The 18,146-nt window shown below is 35.5% G+C and overlaps 2 protein-coding genes across 2 annotated transcripts; one reads left to right on the forward strand and one right to left on the reverse strand.

Annotated features, from left to right (window-relative positions):
• Nucleotides 1-322: 322 nt before the first annotated feature.
• LOC142634446 (uncharacterized) lies at nucleotides 323-1,936 on the reverse strand. The gene is made up of 4 exons (XM_075808743.1): nucleotides 1,754-1,936; nucleotides 1,382-1,612; nucleotides 789-1,267; nucleotides 323-680 (listed from the first exon to the last, which is right to left on the reverse strand). The coding sequence occupies exons 1-4, from the start codon at nucleotides 1,934-1,936 to the stop codon at nucleotides 323-325; spliced, it is 1,251 nt and encodes a 416-aa protein (XP_075664858.1).
• Nucleotides 1,937-9,799: 7,863 nt separating this feature from the next.
• On the forward strand, nucleotides 9,800-16,949 carry LOC142626418 (uncharacterized). Its single transcript, XM_075800272.1, has 8 exons — nucleotides 9,800-10,229; nucleotides 12,223-12,360; nucleotides 12,448-12,516; nucleotides 12,616-12,687; nucleotides 12,894-12,976; nucleotides 13,061-13,192; nucleotides 13,388-13,601; nucleotides 16,528-16,949. Exons 1-8 carry the CDS (start codon nucleotides 9,831-9,833, stop codon nucleotides 16,570-16,572), a joined length of 1,152 nt encoding a protein of 383 aa, XP_075656387.1. The 5' UTR covers nucleotides 9,800-9,830; the 3' UTR covers nucleotides 16,573-16,949.
• The last annotated feature ends 1,197 nt before the right edge of the window (nucleotides 16,950-18,146 follow it).

Raw genomic sequence — 18,146 nt, forward strand, 5'->3', positions numbered from 1 at the left:
TGAGGATGCTCGAAACCCCAAATCTCATGACAATATTTCGCCATACAAACCTTTTTACATCTTGATCTCAGATGTTGGCTAGTAGTTTAGCTTCTACCCATTTAGTGAAATAATCAGTAGCTACTAGGAGATACCTCCAATTCCCCGTGGCTCTAGGGAAAGGTCCTACAATGTCCAATCTCCACTAGGCAAAAGGCCAAGGGCTACCTAGTGGGTTTAGTAGTCCTCCTGGCTGGCGAATGTTAAGAGCATACCTCTGACACTGATCACACTTCTTAACATACTCTTGCGAGCATTTTTGCATGCTCGGCCACCAATACCTCTATGTCAAAGCTCTATGAGCAAATGACTTGCCCCCTATATGGCTACCACAAATCCCTTCATGTAATTCTTCTAACAACATTTCAATGACCTCGGGATGAACACACAACAAGTATGGTCCTGAGTATGAGCGTTTGTACAATTTTTGGTCCTCAGAAAGCCGAAACCTTGGCGCTTTCCTACGAACCTTCTCCGCCTCAACCCGGTCCTCAGGTACAATTCCATCCTTCAATAATGCAACCAATGGAATTTGCCAGTCAGGGCCTACCCTTGTAAAATTAACTGTTACTGAAGGCAACTCATTATAAGCAGGCGTTATATAACTTTCAACGAGTACGATCCGAGGCAGATCCTCCCTACTAACCATGGCCAAAGTTACGAGTGAATCAACATGGGAATTCTTACCCTAAGGAACTTGCTCAAGCAAATGAAATTCTCTAGACAGTATCTTTACTCAGCCTAAATACCAAAGCATCCTCAGATACTTCGCTTCATACTCCCCCAAGATTTGTCCAACTACAAGTCTTGAATCACAATATGCTCTTACCGTCTTGCCACCAAGTTTTTGCACTGTATTCAGACCTACCAGCAAGGCTTCATACTCTGCTTCATTATTTGTTGCTAAAAACCCGAGCCTAAATGACTTCTCCAAAGTAATATCGTCTGGTGAAACCATCACAATCCCTATTCTTGATCTCTTTTTGTTTGCTGCACCATCCACAAATAATTGCCAGGAATATTGAGTTACTACCGTTTCCACATGCGCAAACCCTTCAAGTCTTTCGCCCACCTCCGAGCTTCCCAGTTCCTCATCGAATTCTGCTACTAAATCTGCTAGAACTTGACCATTCACAACTGTTCCAGGCATGTATTTTACATTAAATGCTCTGAGCATGGCCCCCCATTTGGCCACCCTTCCTATATAATCTGATTTTTTGAGCAAGGCCTATAAGGGCAACTAAGTTAAAACAACCACAGTATACACCTAAAAGTAATAAGGCAGCTTCTTGGTGGCATGAATGATAACAAGAATTGCTTTCTCCAGGTGTAGGTACCTAACCTTGGTCTTTTGCAGGGATTTGCTGACATAATACATTGGTTTTTGAACTCCTCCATCCACACGTACCAAGACCAAACTTACAACATGCCGAGCTACAGCCACATAGGCATATAAAACGTCCTTCATTTCTGGTCTGGACAAGATAAGTGGATGAGCCAGATATGCCTTCAACTCCACAAAGGCTCTATCACATTCTTCAAACCAAGTAAAATCCTTCCACTTATGCAATAGCTGAAAAAATGGTTTGCAGCATTCTGTAGACTTTGATATCAACCTATTCAGAGCTACCATCATTTCGGTTAGGCGCTGAACTTCCTTCCAGTTCCGAGGAGGATGCAAATCTTAAATGGCATTAATCTAGTCGGGGTTAACCTCAATCCCATGATGATTTATCATATATCCTAGAGACTTTCCTAATCCAACACCAAACAAACATTTTGAAGCACTCAAACGCAACTTGTGTTTCCTTAAGATTGCAAAAATATCACCGAGCTCTGACAAATTTTCGGTCTCTTCTTTAGTTTTCACCACCATATCATCAATATAAGCTTCCATGTTTCTTCCTAACCGACTCTCAAACATTCTCGTCACCATTCTTTGATATGTTAACCCAGCATTTTTTAGTCTAAATGGCATTACTCTATAATGGAAGTTTCTCGTTGGAGTGAGGAAGGCAGTTTTCTCTTGGTCCGACAATGCCAAAGGAATCTAGTGGTAACCTTGGAAAGCATCTAGGAAGCTCATCCTCGGATGCCCAAATGTTGCATTTATCAATTGATCAATTCTGGGAATCGGAAATGGGTCTTTTAGATAGGCCTTGTTAAGGTCCGTGCAATCTACAAATACTTTCCACTTTCCCGACTTCTTTACCACCACCGTATTAGCCAACCACTTAGGGTAGAAAACTTCTTTAATTGCTCCAACTTGTTTAAGCTTATTGACCTCACCCCTAACAGCTTCGGTATGCTCTTTTAAGGACCGCCGAGGTATTTGTTTCTTCGGAGTAGCACTAGGGTTACCATTCAAATGATGGCAAATAAATTCAAGATCAATTTTGGGTGCCTTATATGCATTACACGTAAAGACGTCAAGATTGTCCTTAAAAAATTCCACCAACTACACTTTATCCTTTGCTGGGAGTAGAGACCCAACATGAAAATATCGATCTACATCTTCCCCAATAGTGACCCTTTCCAAATCCTCACACGATATTGAACTGTCTGAGAAGACTAGGGACCCTAGCTGTGATTGCTATAACGTCGGGACTACTTCAAAAGATCTCAACTCAGCAATGTGGTGATTAACTAATGCCACCATGCATTGGCTTGTTGTTGACTGACATCCCACCAATTTAGCCACTCTTCTATTAGTGGGATACTTCACCTTGACATGCAACGCGGATGCAATTGCCCCCATAGCATGCAACCATGGTCTGGTCAAAATGGCAGTGTACAACGAAAAGACATCTACTACTATAAAATCCACGTTCACCGTCCTATCCCTAGTTAACACGAGCAATCGGATCCTCCTTCTTAGGATAGTGGAACTTCCATCGAACCCAATCAACGGAGTGTATACCGGTCTAGATCCTCAAGTTTGAGCCCCAAACCTTTAAACAAGGTCGGGTACAGTATATCAGCCCCACTACCTTGGTCAATCATCACCCTCTTGACATCATACCCCGATATCTGCACGGTCACCACCAAAGCATCGTCGTGTGGCTAAATGGTTCCCAAATTGTCATCCTTAGAAAATCCTATGATTGGTTGATCCGAGACTTTGCATCTTTTATTTAAGGTTTCTCCTTCAGGGCTTCCACTTGTATCGTCATCACCATTACCCATTTAGCTAGGTGAGGCTCCTTTCTCATGATTGCAAAAATAACATTTATTGTCCCCAAAGGTGCCCAAGGGGTGCCACCATTGTGTGATCCTTTCCCAGGTCGGTCTGCCTAATACCCTGACTATTGCAAAAATTGTTTCAATTTGCCTGCCTTTACCTATTGATCCAAAAAGGCCTGCAAGGTCCTACAATCCTCGGTCGTATGACCCCAATCTTGGTGATACTAACAATACAAGTTTTGATTTCTTTTAGTAGGGTCTACCCCCATCTTGTTTGGCCATTTGAAGTAAGGCTCGTGTTTGATTTTGTCTAGAAATTGATATATTGGTTCCTTAAACAACGAGTTCACCATTTGAGGAGCAGTAACCTCTGGAAAGTTTGATTGTAATATTCCCTCCTCGGCTAGGAAGAGGAAAACCGACCTCCTGAGTTATCCCTTTGATCATTGGTAGGAACCTTATTTTTACCTTGGAAGAACTTTGATTGTCCTCGACCCTTTTATGCTCTTCAATCCGGTTCATCAATTGGTGTACCTTCTGAAAGGGTTTCATGGTAAGTGATTTCCACAAATCGAAATTCATGGGGAGACCCACCTTAAACGTCCACACAGCCAAATCCTCAAAATCCCCATCAATTTCATTATAAAGCTCCCAATAACGATCGAAGTAAGTCTTCAATGTTTCTCCCTCTCTCATTGACATTGAAAGCAACAAATCCAAAGGTCTAGGAACTCGACTACAAGTTAGGAATCTTGCCTCAAAAGCCCTAATCAGCTCCTCAAAAGAATGTATCAATCCTTCCGCCAAACTATCAAACCACCTCATTGCCACCGATCCGAGGCTTGAGGGGAAGACCTTACACATCAAGGCCTTGTTCTTGGAATGAATAGCCATCATTTGGTTAAAGTGGCTGACATGTTCAACAAGGTCAGTCCTACCATTGTAAATGGTGAAAGTAGGCTAGTTGAAGTGACAAGGGAGCTCGGCCTGCTCAATATGTCGAGAAAAGGGAGAACGGGATATTTGAAGAAGGGCTTTACCCATGGTGTCATGACCTTGACCCCTCCTTGGTAGAGTAACTGGTTTCTTACAATAGTGTTTTTTTCCTGAGGTATGCCGGGAAGATAACGTAAATGATTCACTGGGTGGAGTCTTGCTCCTAGGCCTATAACTTCCATCACTGCCAGAACTCGAGTATTGGCCTAAAGAAGGAGTCCTATCATCTCTCCCACGCATCCTGCATTGAAGACATCTATGTAGCCGCTCTAACTTTCTCTCCAGATCATACACTTCATCATCTAGTGATTGACGGCTATCCTCCTGCTACCTCGTTCACCTTGAAGAAAAAGATGCCTCTTGAGTATGTGTATGAGCCTCATGATGATCTTTTCTCTGCTCCAAATTGACAAGCCGGTCCCTGCGTTGGGAGCCAACAAACTCTTGCGATCCGCTGCGCTGATGATTAGACATAACTATGAAGTCACACAAGGATATTCAAAGAATTCCCCACAAACGACGCCAATTATAACGACAAAAAAACAGTTAATCAACTTTTTGACTTTAAAGAAGACTGTACTATTTTTCTATCAAAATGAATTTGTTTAGAGATGGGAAGTCAAATCTGATTATGATATCCAAGGCGTGAACAAAGAAAGCCTACGTCATAGAACTGAATGAGAAAGAATGCTTCTTCTATTCCTTCACAGTTTAAGAACTAGTTAAAAAAAAATACTAGTGTTAGTCCTCGGGTTTAGTCTGAGGTTCGGGTTACAAATTGACAAACTCTTTTATCTCTCTCTCTCTTTTTCCCTCCCCCTACATCTAGATTAGGGATGGCAATTTATGTTTGACCCGCGGGTACCCGGCCCGGCCCAATAAAGAATAAGGTCGGGTTTGGGTTTAAACAAAAAAACCTAAAGCGGGTCCGAGTCAGGTCTGGGTTTTGGGAAAAACCCAGACCCAACCCGACCCGATTAGCATAAATATAAAAGTACAAAAAAAAACCTACCTACCTACCTATATATATATATATATATATATATATATATATATATATATATATATATATCACAACCCTAACCTAAAACTCATTTCTCCCTCAACTCAATCGCCTCCCTCACCTCATCTCACTTTCACAGCTATAGTAAAAAGCAAGCTGTCACCAAAAAGTTTGTTTCTTTGGGCTTGTTTCCCTTTTCAATTGGGGTTGAATTCGATTCCAACATTGCCCATTTTGCTCCTTTGAGTATTTTCGGTAATGTGGTCGCTTTGGAGGCTTTTGGAGGTTTGTCTGTTTTCTTTATGGCATGGGTGTGGCTGTGTATGCATTTGAAGGGATTGGAATGGTTTTACTGTTCGAGTCAAAGGAAAAAGACAAAGACAAGTTTGGGAAAGTTTTGGGGTAGTGTATGACTTTCATTTCTCTATTGTACGATGGATTTGGAGCTTTGGGTTACTTTGCTTTGGGTGATGAAATCAAAGACATTATCACAACCAATTTTGGTGAAGGATTGGTTAGCATTTTGTACAATTGGGCCTTTATATTTTTTCTGAATCTGGGGAAGATGTTGGAATGCATGCGAGACAAGGAGATAGATGCAAAGGAAATTGGGTCTTGTTTTAATTAATTTTGAAGAAAGTGTTTTAGTTTTTTTTTTTTGGTTCTTTTTTTTTTTTTGGGGTTCATTTTCTCTCCCAGTAGTTTTTGTTTTTGGGTATTTGTTTAAGGATTCAATATGTAAAAATCAAAGTGAATGTTGTGTTAATGTAAAAATTTGTCCATAAATGATAAATGGAGTTTTTTTTCTTCTATTTTTTGTGTTTATTTTTTATTTATTTTTTGTCTAAGAATCTCATTTTAGCAAGATTGATAACAATGTTGATTGATTTGTGTTTGTGTTTGTGTGTTTGGGGGTTTTTTTTTTTTTAATAAGATTGGATTGGATTGGGCCACGAATTAGGCCCAGAAGTGTCTGGACGGGGCCCGTGGAGACCTGACGGGCCGAGTTTGGGGCTAAAAAAATACTTGTTTATTAAACGGGCCAAGTCCGAGTAACAGAGGAGGACCTGCGAGTTGGGTCTAGGTATCAAAAAACCCGGCCCGAACCTGACCCATTGCCATTTCTAATCTGGATCTTCCTCTTGCTTTTATATCCAGCTGCAACTCATCTGAATCTTACACTTGGAGAGCTGGGATTGCACTTCTAAAGCCCTTGTCCCATCCAGAACAGACTAGCAAGCTTTACCCTGCATCCTTAGCTGTGCCACCACTATTCATGGTCACTTCCTCATTAATGCGATCAGAGGAGTGGTTGTCTTGTATTTAATGCAAAGGGGATGGCTTCTACACCCGTCTTTCTTCATCCTTCTTGTATTTTGTGCCAAGTCTGCTTTCTTTCTTCTTTGATGTTTTAACTTTATGCGCCCCACATAATTGGTGCTCATCCCTGAGGTCCAAGGTGCGTCCTCGAAAATTACCTCAATCGCTCATTTAACTTATACGAGGGATCCTCGTCCCCACACACACACACACACGTGTATATATATATATATATATTGGAAATTTTATTTAAAATAGTCATAATAGGCTCACCACAATCTTTAATATAAATATTTTGCCATTATAATTTAGGAGTGATGTGAAATTTTTGTGTCCCTAGCATTACTCAAAAGAAATTGTTTGGAGTAATATGCTATGTTCACAACATTTTCATAATAAATTTTTAATGATAATTTGTCATTGATAGGTAAAAAAAAATGATATCAGCGGTGAACCCAAATAACAAATTACCACTTGAGATTTGTAATTAAATTTTTATGAAAAATATTATTGATGTAACATTATTCAATTGATTGTGAAAGACAAAAAAAAGGGGAAATAGTAAAATGTAGGGATTGTGTGTGTGTGTGTGTGTGTGTGTGTATATATATATATTGTAAGGTCACAATTTGCACCTGGACCCAACAGTGTGAAGGGAACCAGCCCAAAAAACTCAATACAATGAAATTTATAAAGAGTGGGCTTCAAACCTAGGTTTGATGGGTATGGGATAATGCAAATGATAAGCTAGATTCATGATTCACATGCAACAAGAGGTTTACGTAGCAAAAAGTCTTCTCGGACGTACGCCGAGAACGATATGTATTGTTTTTCTATGTTCTAAAGATAGATTACAATTTAGGGTAATGGTTATAGTCTTTTTCTCTTTCTTTTTCTGGATCCCCTTTCTTGAATGCCTTTCTTTTCCTTTTATATCATTCTCCTCATTTCCTTCATCTTCCATGTATGGAACAAATCCATGATCCAGATACTTGTCCCATCTACTGCCCTCTTGAAATCTTCAAACAATAGCCGTAAGGCTAATCACCACTGTTCAGATGTCATTTCTCCATTAATGCGGCCGAAGAGGTAGCTGTAGAGTCTTAAATGCGATGGTAGCAGCTTTCTATAAGATATTTCTCATTTATTCTTCCTCTCTATGCCCTTGAGAAATACCTCTTCATCCACAAGACTTTTTAGTATGTCACTCTTATCACCATGTTGTACCTTTTAACCTTCACTTCACTTAGCCGAGGAGTTACCCCTCCTAGGACTATTTCCCTCAGTTGTTCCCGCCACAGTTTGCCTATGAGCTTTTAAATTCGGTGCCGTTACTTCTAATAAACCTTTCTCGAACAAATTAATACCCTCGGATCAGGCCCAAAGCCCAAAAACATATTCTAACCCTTCTGCCCCCCCACATATATATATATATATATATATATATATATATATATATATATATATATATATAAAAGTTATTAACAACAACAATTTTAAGATGGGTCATGCTAACGAATGTCCTTAGGGCATTGGTTAACAATCCATTTTAAGAAAGTTTTGACATCACTTTTATGGAAAATGAAAAAAGCTGTCAAAATATTAATTACTTTTCTTTCTTTCTCCATAAAAACTTTCTTTAAATAAATTATTAAATAATGTCATAAGGGCATTCGTTAGCATTTCTCTTTTAAGTTTTGTAAAAAAATAAAAATAAATTTCAAAAGAGTTCTCAAGATAATTTGTCACTAGCAATAAACACAATATAATAATAAAAATTTTGAAAATCTAAAAAAAATCAACAAAAGTTATTAAAAAAAATTTAAAAAAAAACAAGATGAACAACTCACGTATTAGCAACAAACTCATTAAAAAAAAAACTTTTTTTTTTACATCTAAACAAAAAATTATTTAAGTAAAAAAAATTATTTAATTAAATTTCAATATATAGGCCTCAATTTAAACATCGCGCCTCAATTTAAACATCGCGCCTCAATTTAAACATCCCTTATTAAAAATTATTTAATAAGTAAAAATTCCTTGACCCGCGCCTGCATGGAGCCAGGAGAGAGATAGAGAATTTTTTTTTCTTCTAAATTATAGAATGGAGTAAAATATGTTACTCAAAACGTGCATTTCTAGAAGTCTGAAAAGGAGTGTTTAAACACGTCTTTTTGTTTTTCTTTTTTCCCCGCATTTCAATACCTACGATCTCGGTACTACAGCTTTAGAGCACTTTTTTAGGATTTTTATTTTTATATTCGAGTAATAATATGTTCACAATATTTTCATAATATTTTTACAATAAATTTTAAGTGGTAGGTTGTAATTAGTTGTTATTGTTGGGGCAAAAAAGTAATCTTAGTGTTAGGTTCAAATTTGAATCAATAACAACTAACCACCTATGGAGACATAATTACGTGTTATTTTCGTAGGCAATGCTTCGTAAAAAAAAAAAAAAAAAAAAAATAAATATATATATATATATATATATATATATTTATATATATATGAATGCGTTTGGATAGGAGGCTGCGTCCACGTCTGGCCAGCTTTTTTTTTTTTTTTTTTTTTCCACGCGCATGTGTCACTGTTCATTGGTCATGAACAGTGATTTTAGGCCAATGAACAGTACTTTTTGGGATGAACAGTAATTTTTACACATTAAAAAATTATTTTTGTACAGTATTTTCAGTTTTCAGTTTTCAGTTTTCAGCAATAAGTTCTATCCAAACGGACTCATATATACCCAATAATATTGAGTTCACAAGCTTACACTGGTTCTTATTTAGAGAGGGTTTGGATACAGCTTATTTTTTTCCACGTTTTGCTGTGCGCGTTTTGCTTTTTTTCTTTTTTTTTTTCTTTGTTTCTGCTGCGGTCTGCTGCGGAGGACAAATGCGTAGTGCACGCACTGTTAACATACTTTTTTAGTAATTTTTTATTAAAGATGGGTCTCGCAGTACTATTTACACATTTAAAAATTATTTTACTATAGTGTTTTCAGTTTTCAGTTTTTAACAATAAATCCAATTCAAACATAAACTTAGTAGAATTTGAATGATCTTTTCGGACAGGTCAAGGCACTGGTTTCACTCAAAAGATTCTCACCTATTTAATATTATTTTTTTCTCTACTATTAACGATCTGCCCCCACAAACATTTTTTAATCTAAAAATTTTCTCCGGTTACATAAGTGATGGTATTAATTTGGCAAAGATTCGCACATACGCAGACACGCTACAGAAAAGCAAGTACACACACTATTGGAATTTTGAACCCCAAACAAATGGCCAATACCATACTCTCCCACCAAACTTTCAATCCAATCCCCGCCGTCCATGTCACCTCCCGCCGACAGAGCCCCACCACCACCAGACTTCCCCTCCAATTTTTCAAAATCAAAAGCTTTGCTCTTAAACTTAAAGCTGACCAAAAAAGCTTCAAATGGGCCATTGGACTAAGCCCAGTGGACCCAACGGTCAACGCCGAACGGTTAGTGGGTTTTTTGTACGATGATCTTCCACATGTCTTTGATGATCAGGGGATTGATCGGACGGCGTACGATGAGCTTTTCAAATTCAGGGACCCAATTACCAAGCTTGACACTCTAAGTGGGTACCTGTCTAACATTGCTCTCTTGAAGGCACTCTTCAGGTCTGAGATACAGTTGCACTGGGTCAAACAGGTTTGCTTTACTATGATTCTCGTTATAGTTTACGTTAAAAATAAAGTTAATGGGTGCGTTGTCTTTATGGGGTTGTTTGCAAAGAAATTATATGAGTACTTTTGTAGTGCAGACAACAATGGAGATGATGTAGCCTGAATTTTGATTCTGTTAATCCATACTTTTGAATGTGATTTGGTGTGTCTCTCATGATGTTGACTACAAAACTGTAACGTCGGCTACCTAAGTTCAGGAGAGTTCTGTTGATTGATGTTACTGGAGTTAGGATTCTCTGTTTAGAGCACAATGGTTAGCAATCATAGTAATTAGCTGCAGAGCTACACGATCATGCGTGGGAATAGATTAATATTATGTAGTAGGACATGTAATACATAAAAAGTAAAAATTATTTCAAGTATTTTTTTTATTTTTATCTCTATAAATATATTATTTTATTATTTTTTGTGTGTTTGATTAATATTTTTTAAGGTAAGTTATTTTCTTTTAACTTATGCTGCAATATGTTATATTTGTCTAATATACAACTAAACTTTATAAGTTTCAAATTTATTATTCAAAAATTTTCAATTCTTAAGGAATAAAGAGATTGTCATAATAATCAAAACTCATCACGAAATTACTATATTATCTTAACCAAAATTAAAATGAAATTACAAGAATAAAAGATACACTTTATAATTATTTATTACTCAAACAATATGTAGACATATTCAAATTCATAGCCATATAAATTGTGTTTTTATATAAATTCAAATTCCCATTTCTAAAATAAATAAATAAACTAAGTATTAACCCAAGCCAAAATTCAACCAAAGATATAAAAAGAAGAACGAAGACATTGTGATGGGAAATTAAAAATAAAAAAAACAATACCAAAATACATCCTAAAAAAATCCACCAACCTTAATTAGATTTATAAGAAAGAACCCACAAAAAAGTTATAAATGAACAAAAACACACCGAGAGAGAGAGAGAGAGAGAGAGAGAGAGAGAGAGAGAGAGAGAGAGAGAGAGAGAGAGAGAGAGAGAGAGAGAGAGAGAGAGAGAGAGAGAGAGAGAGAGAGAGAGAGAGAGAGAGTACTCACAGTTTTGTGTGAGAAAAATATAGATTGAATGGTAGAAATGATATCAAATTTATACAAAATAAAATAAGGAGAAGAAGAGTCAAAATATAAGAAAAGAAAAAAAGATGAAGGAGGTGTAATAGAAAAGTAGAGAGTAGTAGGAAGATAAAAAAAAAAGGCAAAGAGAGAAGAAAAGTTAGAAGAGGGGTAACAATAGGTGTGGACTAATAGAGAGAAGGAAAGGTTTTTTTTTTTTTTTTTTTTGAGAATAGAGAGAAGAAAAGTTTAAAAAGAAAAAAGAAATGTAAAAAATAAGTAGATAATGTGATCGCTAATGTAGCTCAACAACCGCAACAATAAATGTTAAGTTTTATTTTTTAGATATATATAGATATAGATGTATATAATTGGCCATATGAATCTTTTTCTGTTTTAATTTTAGTTTTTAGTCTCTCTTTTTTAATGCTTTCTTTTTGGAATTTTTTATGATTGCGAGTAAACCACTGCTTCTTGTTTTTTTGAATTGCTGTTTTCTTCACCTTCTTTGGCACTATTCATTTGTAAGAAGAAATTAACTCTCTGTTTTTTGATCCCACCCCAATCGGTTCGCTTTTTTTCTTTTCTTTTTTTGTTGTTGTTTGATCTATTAATGCTCATCAATTGATTAATTTCACATTGAATTAAGTCCTTAAATTTTCTCACAAACACCAAGTAATCAAATGAAACTTTTTTTTTTTTTTTTTTTTCATATGGACTTCAAGAATCAGTATAATTACGAATGCAACATATGACTTGGTCAATTACTCTGCTTAGGCATAACCTTTTTGTGCATTTTCAAGGAGTTAGTTTAGTATGGACGGTGAATGTAAATTCCAATAGGAGATCACATTTTGAAATTACTGTAGACAGGACTGATTGAGTTGCTATAGACAGGACCTTATGAAATTACTACAAGGTGGACTGCGATCATGAAGTTTATCCTTCTGCCATGGAACCCAGAATTGGTAATTACAGGAACCTCTATCATGGGCATCAACCCAGAGACTGGAAAGTTTTGCAGCCAAGTGGTATGGTTCATTCCTTTTACCATATGAGAGGACAGAATGTGTGGCCCATAAAAATATTAGTAATAATAATGTTCTTGTAAATTGTAGGATTTTTGGGATTCCATAAAGAAAAATGACTACTTTTCTCTAGAAGGTTTGTGGGATGTGTTAAAGCAGGTACTGGCACCATCATTACTTGATAATGACATGAGATGATCATCTTTGTGTTTGTGTAATTTAATGCCCCTTCTGATGTGGAGATTGGAACTCTTGCAGCTGCGGATATACAAGACTCCAGACGTGGAATCACCCAAATATCAGATACTGAAAAGAACTTCTAACTATGAGGTTTCTCAATCTTTTCTTAAAGAAATTTTTTCTGCATTTAGTCATTTACTAACTTATGCCTCTGCTGGTACTGTATTGATTTTAATTATCATTACTGAGAAATGACTCATGATATCAGTGTTTACAATGATATTCATGAGCTTACTATATATACAGGAATGTCCAGAAACTATATGAGTTCACTAGATATTCAAATGATTCTACAGGTGAGAAAGTACACACCATTTATAGTGGTAGAAGCAAATGGAGACAAATTAGCTGGGTCAACTGGCTTTAATGATGTTACTGGGTGAGTGTCTTTAAGAATCCAATTCAGTTGTGTTATTTTGTTGTTGCTCTCTTGGATAATACAGATGATAATTTGTCTCTCTAGGTACATATTTGGTAAGAATTCCAGATCAGAGAAGATACCAATGACTACTGCTGTCTTCACACAGGCATTTGATGCTGAACTTTCCAAAGTACCCATCCAAGTTGTTCTTCCATTGGAGAAAGATATAAGCAGGTGAGGCTCATCACTTTTATTGGACTCTAAATACCAAAGAGAAAAAATATAGATTTAGGTATCTGAATTTGTGTTAAAACAATGCAACTGGATGCATCTGATTAGTTAGATAGAAGCAAAATCATTTCAAAATTATTTCATTAAATCTATTCAATAATGTAAGCAGTTCAGCACTAAGCGTGTATCTGTGCCCAGTTTACCAGATCCTAATCAAGAAACAATTTGCTTGAGAAAGGTAGAAGGAGGTCTTGTTGCAGTTTTGAAGTTCAGTGGAAGAGCTACTGAAGATGTTGTTCGAGAGAAAGAAAAAGCACTTCGCTCTTCTCTTATAAATGATGGCCTCAAAACTAATACAGGTTGTTTGCTTGCACAATACAATGATCCAGGCCGAACATGGAGCTTTGAAATGGTATGATATGGTATCCTAACATTACCTCCTCTATTTTGTCCCGGTATATTATTTAAAAATTATTTCAACCACTTAGATAACCTGGAATATGATTAATTACATTAGTTCCACATGGAACAAAATTAATAAAGAAGCACAACTGAGAAATTAGATGGGGGGCACGGGGCTAGAATGGTGGTAGTTAGATTCAAAAAAAAAAATCATTTCCTTCATCTGTTTGGCAACCAAGCACGGCGTAAGGAAACCCTTATAATATGTAAAGGCCATCATAAGAGCTTTAATTCTTATAGGAGAAAATGCCAGTGTCCATTTGAAGCTTTTCATAGAAGCCATCCATCCACCCAAGGAACTTAAAAATGGATTTAAGCTCTTGTTAATAGGCCAAAAACGTATTGACCCCTTGTGATAAATTGATTAATTAATTAGCCAAATTTATTAATTAATCAAATTAACATGCAAATGGGTGGTAGCACAAACAAATCACCAAATAATTAAATGCAGCGGAAATTAAATTTGACACGATGATTTGTTTAGGAATGGGAAAATCCTCCAAGGCAAAATTTTCACCAGATGATTTTAAGGTCACCACTCCCGAGAATCCATTATTATCAAAACAAGCGGTTACAAGTAAAAGAGTCTTAGTACCTTATACTAACTTACAGTTGAACCCTTACCCAATACCCAATTGGACTTGTTCTGTAGTGACAATCTCTCCTTGTATTGCACGGCTCCCAGTACATAATTAACCAATTGCGCAGATCTCAGTACGCGACTTCAATCACCAACTTGAGGAAAATGTTGGCTACAAAATTCTTCTTCTCTTCAACAAATGAAGATCATGAAGTTACTTAGTCACAAAACCCTGTGGTGTACAAGCACAGCAGCTTCTTCAAGAACTAGGGCAAAACTAGGTTTCCGGTCACACTGGTGGAATTATGCTCTTTGCAATTGTGCTCTCTTGTATGCAACCAAATACGGCCCTTAAAATAATCCTTTTATGTGTCCAGGGTTATGAGAAAAGAAGGCCCAAAGACACTTCTTCAGCTTGTTTCTTGGACAAACTTGCATGGTTTTAACACTTGATCTTGAAATCTTATTTCTTGAAGTATTAAAAATATTCTAAATCTACCCAAATACAAGTAAAGTGCGTATTGTCAAAGGGTTAGTCAATTACATAAAATAATGACATATGTTCTTAACAAATGAACCACATATGTCCTAACATCTGTCAGCTACTTGAATGAAATATTAACTCAAATTAAGAAGTCTGGATATTGGTCGTAGCTATGATATCTACAAATTAATAGAGCATTCCAAACTCTTTTATTAAGGGAGGAAATAGAAGTGTAGAATGAAGACAAATATAGATGAATTCATGTTTTGACTTAACTTGAGTACCATTTTGTTTCAAGAATAAAGGAAAAACTTGTGTTGATATCCACTTACCACATTTTTTTATATTGGAATTCTGAATCTCCTATGCTAGTGATCTTCGTAGCTACATTCTTATGCTTCATTTTTCTAAGTGTAGTAGGCTTGATCTTATTCCTTTATGTAAATATGCCAGTTTTTCTGCTATATGTTTCAATTAATGCAATCTAACATTCAACCAAATTCAAGACTAATCAATTATTCTTCCATGCAAATATCATTACCTCTGATGTTTATTATGAAGTCAGATAGAAGCAGGGCTGGCCCTAAGCCTAGGCCACCGCCTAGGGCCCCTACTAGAGGAAGACCCCAAATTTTGGGGTAAAAATTGATATATTAAAAAAAAATGGAAATATAGGAAAAAAAATAGTTTATAATTTTCCTCTACTTTTAAGAAATCTCAAAGTATTGAGTAATACTAAAGATAATACAACTTTAAATACATGGGTCTTACAAATAGAATAATGTTATAGTTTTACAAACTATTTTACAATATTTTTACAAACTGTTAGTTGTGACCAAATTCTTACTAGTTCTCATTTTGGCCCACCGATAATATCACCTTTTTATTTATCTATGATCATTCACCACATTATCAGTTTGTAATAGTTTTGTAAAAAAAAATTGTATCTCTAACATTTTCCCTTACAAATATGTGTCACTAAACGCAATAAATAATTCAGATAGAAAAATGCTAGAAATATTATTAATTTTACTTGAAAATTTTACAAATTTATGTGACTATTAATATGATATGTAGACGTCAATAACCTATTAAATGTATTTTTGAATTATTTTTTGTGATTAATGATACATCTTTGTAAGCCTCATGTTGTAAAATTTATAATATTCCTAACATCATTCAATCAAATACTTGTTTATTATCTTCTTAAAGTGTCTCTAATCACATTCATTTCTATATCATTTGAAATTTTTTTTTTGTAAAATTTGTTATAGCTTTAGCATTTTTCCAAAAAAAAAAAGCATATTACAAAATAAAAGGAATATATTTTTGTTATAAAAAAATTATGATATTAAATACTAGTTAAATATTATTTAAATGATAATAAAAATGCCCCATTCAAATATATCATCTTATGCCTCCAAATTTGTTAGGTCGCCCTTGGATAGAAGTCAGTTTTGTTTTGTTGCTCTTAGGCATAAGCATAAACTGTTAACCCGTTAGGGCCAACTATAGATTACCTGGCAGTTGGTTTTGGCGAGTAGGTTTAGCTTTATGTAGGTTTTACTTGCCAGAGATTAGTCCAAAGGACTCTTCTTTAAAAAGGTTTCCCTATGTTAAAAAAGTTTCCCCCTAGTTTGTTAAACCAGCTATGTTAATGCTATGGCTAGTTTTATAAAATTGTCTTTCATTAACATTTATTAATTGCTTACCCCTATGAAAAATGATTACTCAGTTTTTGTGTATTTCCCAATTCCCATACCAATTTCTGACACTACTTTATGTAATTTTTGGTGTTTGGTTGCATTGAAGAGAAACGAGGTTCTGATATGGCTTGAGGAGTTCTCTTTGGATTAGTGAATTAAACGTGGCCATCCCTTTGACCTGCACTTCAGGTTGATCATTCGTGCCCTTTTTTCTTTTTTTTTGGCATGAATTTATCTGGATGAATTGTAATGAAGGAAACAATATAGGCATAGCTTAACGTTATTGTAGTTTCCCCTCGGTGAATAGACGTTGATCACCCAGCAACCACAGTGTTCTGCATCTTCTCGTTGGGTTCATTATGATCCCAGTTTTCCAATATCTAATGAAATAAACACTGTTGTACTTCTAATTCCCTCTAAGATCTGCCAGTTTCCAAACCATGGCAGCGTTCTCCATTGCTATGTGTTATACGCTGTATCATTATTGGACGCTAAAATCCAAATACGTCCACAATCATTAAGTATTATCCCCCCAAGTCCAACCCACCCCTTCTTTTACTGGTAGGATTTGGAATAATCCAAAGATAAAAATCACATTTCTTTTCTCTGTGGAGTTGGAAATATTTCTTGCTTTTAATTTTGAGCTTGACTTTGTTGTTTCCTTTAGCATCCAAATAGCATCTTTTTTCTTTTTTTTCTTCTAGATAATGTTCAAAATCTTCCAATGTGGAATGAATAAAGATCAAAATCTAGTTTCTATTCTAATGAATCTCCAACTATTGACAATACAGTCTCACCCGACACTTGGGTTTACCTCAAGCACACGTTGCATATCTGGTACAGTTGGCTGGTTTACCAAATAAATCATAAATGCATGTACTAATACTATAGTGCATGCAAACTGTGAAGTTTTTACTAAATTTTCAAGCTTTCCAGGATTCCACTTTATTATAACTGTGGTTCCTCTCCTAGCATTCTATCTTTCCTTCTCTAAACATAAAATACTATATGCAGATGTTTGGATGAGTTTTTTCTTCACTTTTTTAACGAGAAGGTCTCAGTTAAAAATATTATTTTAAAAAAAATGTACAAATTAAGTTACAAAACTCTTAGCTTTAATTGATTAATTTATATATTTTTAAAAAAAGAATCGCAAAATGACTGATATTTTATGGAGTTTCCAATCGAATTAAAAAAAAAAAGTAATACTATAGTCGCAACGATTTTACAACATTCTTACAAAATGTTGATATAGTCACATAGCCAACTTTTTATTAGTTTTCATTTACGCTTATAATTAATATCATTTTTTTATTTATCAATAATCACTCACCACATCAACAATTTATAAAAAAAATTGTAAAATAGTTTGTATCTCTAGCATTATTCTCTAAAAAATAATATAAAAAAAAGTTGTACCTAAAAAAAAAATTAATCAAATAACTTTTAGGAAAAAAAATTAAATGCGGAATAATCTTTCTCCCTCTCTCTTTTGAAATTTTAGTGGCTTGTTTAAATATTGTTAATCTCACTTAATTATCAATGTTTCTTTGCATTAATTCTTGATCAGCATTGTCGGCCAAAAGAAACGGAGATACGGAGTAGTTAAACAGCTTAGCACATGGAGGAATCTTACAGCCATGTGGGAGAATGAGATTCATCATGTGACCAAGCCACACCTCATGAACTCTGAAAACGATAATTCAATAATTAACTTTTTAAGTG

Source organism: Castanea sativa, chromosome 1 (genome assembly GCF_040712315.1).
Source record: "Castanea sativa cultivar Marrone di Chiusa Pesio chromosome 1, ASM4071231v1".
Lineage (NCBI taxonomy): Eukaryota > Viridiplantae > Streptophyta > Magnoliopsida > Fagales > Fagaceae > Castanea > Castanea sativa.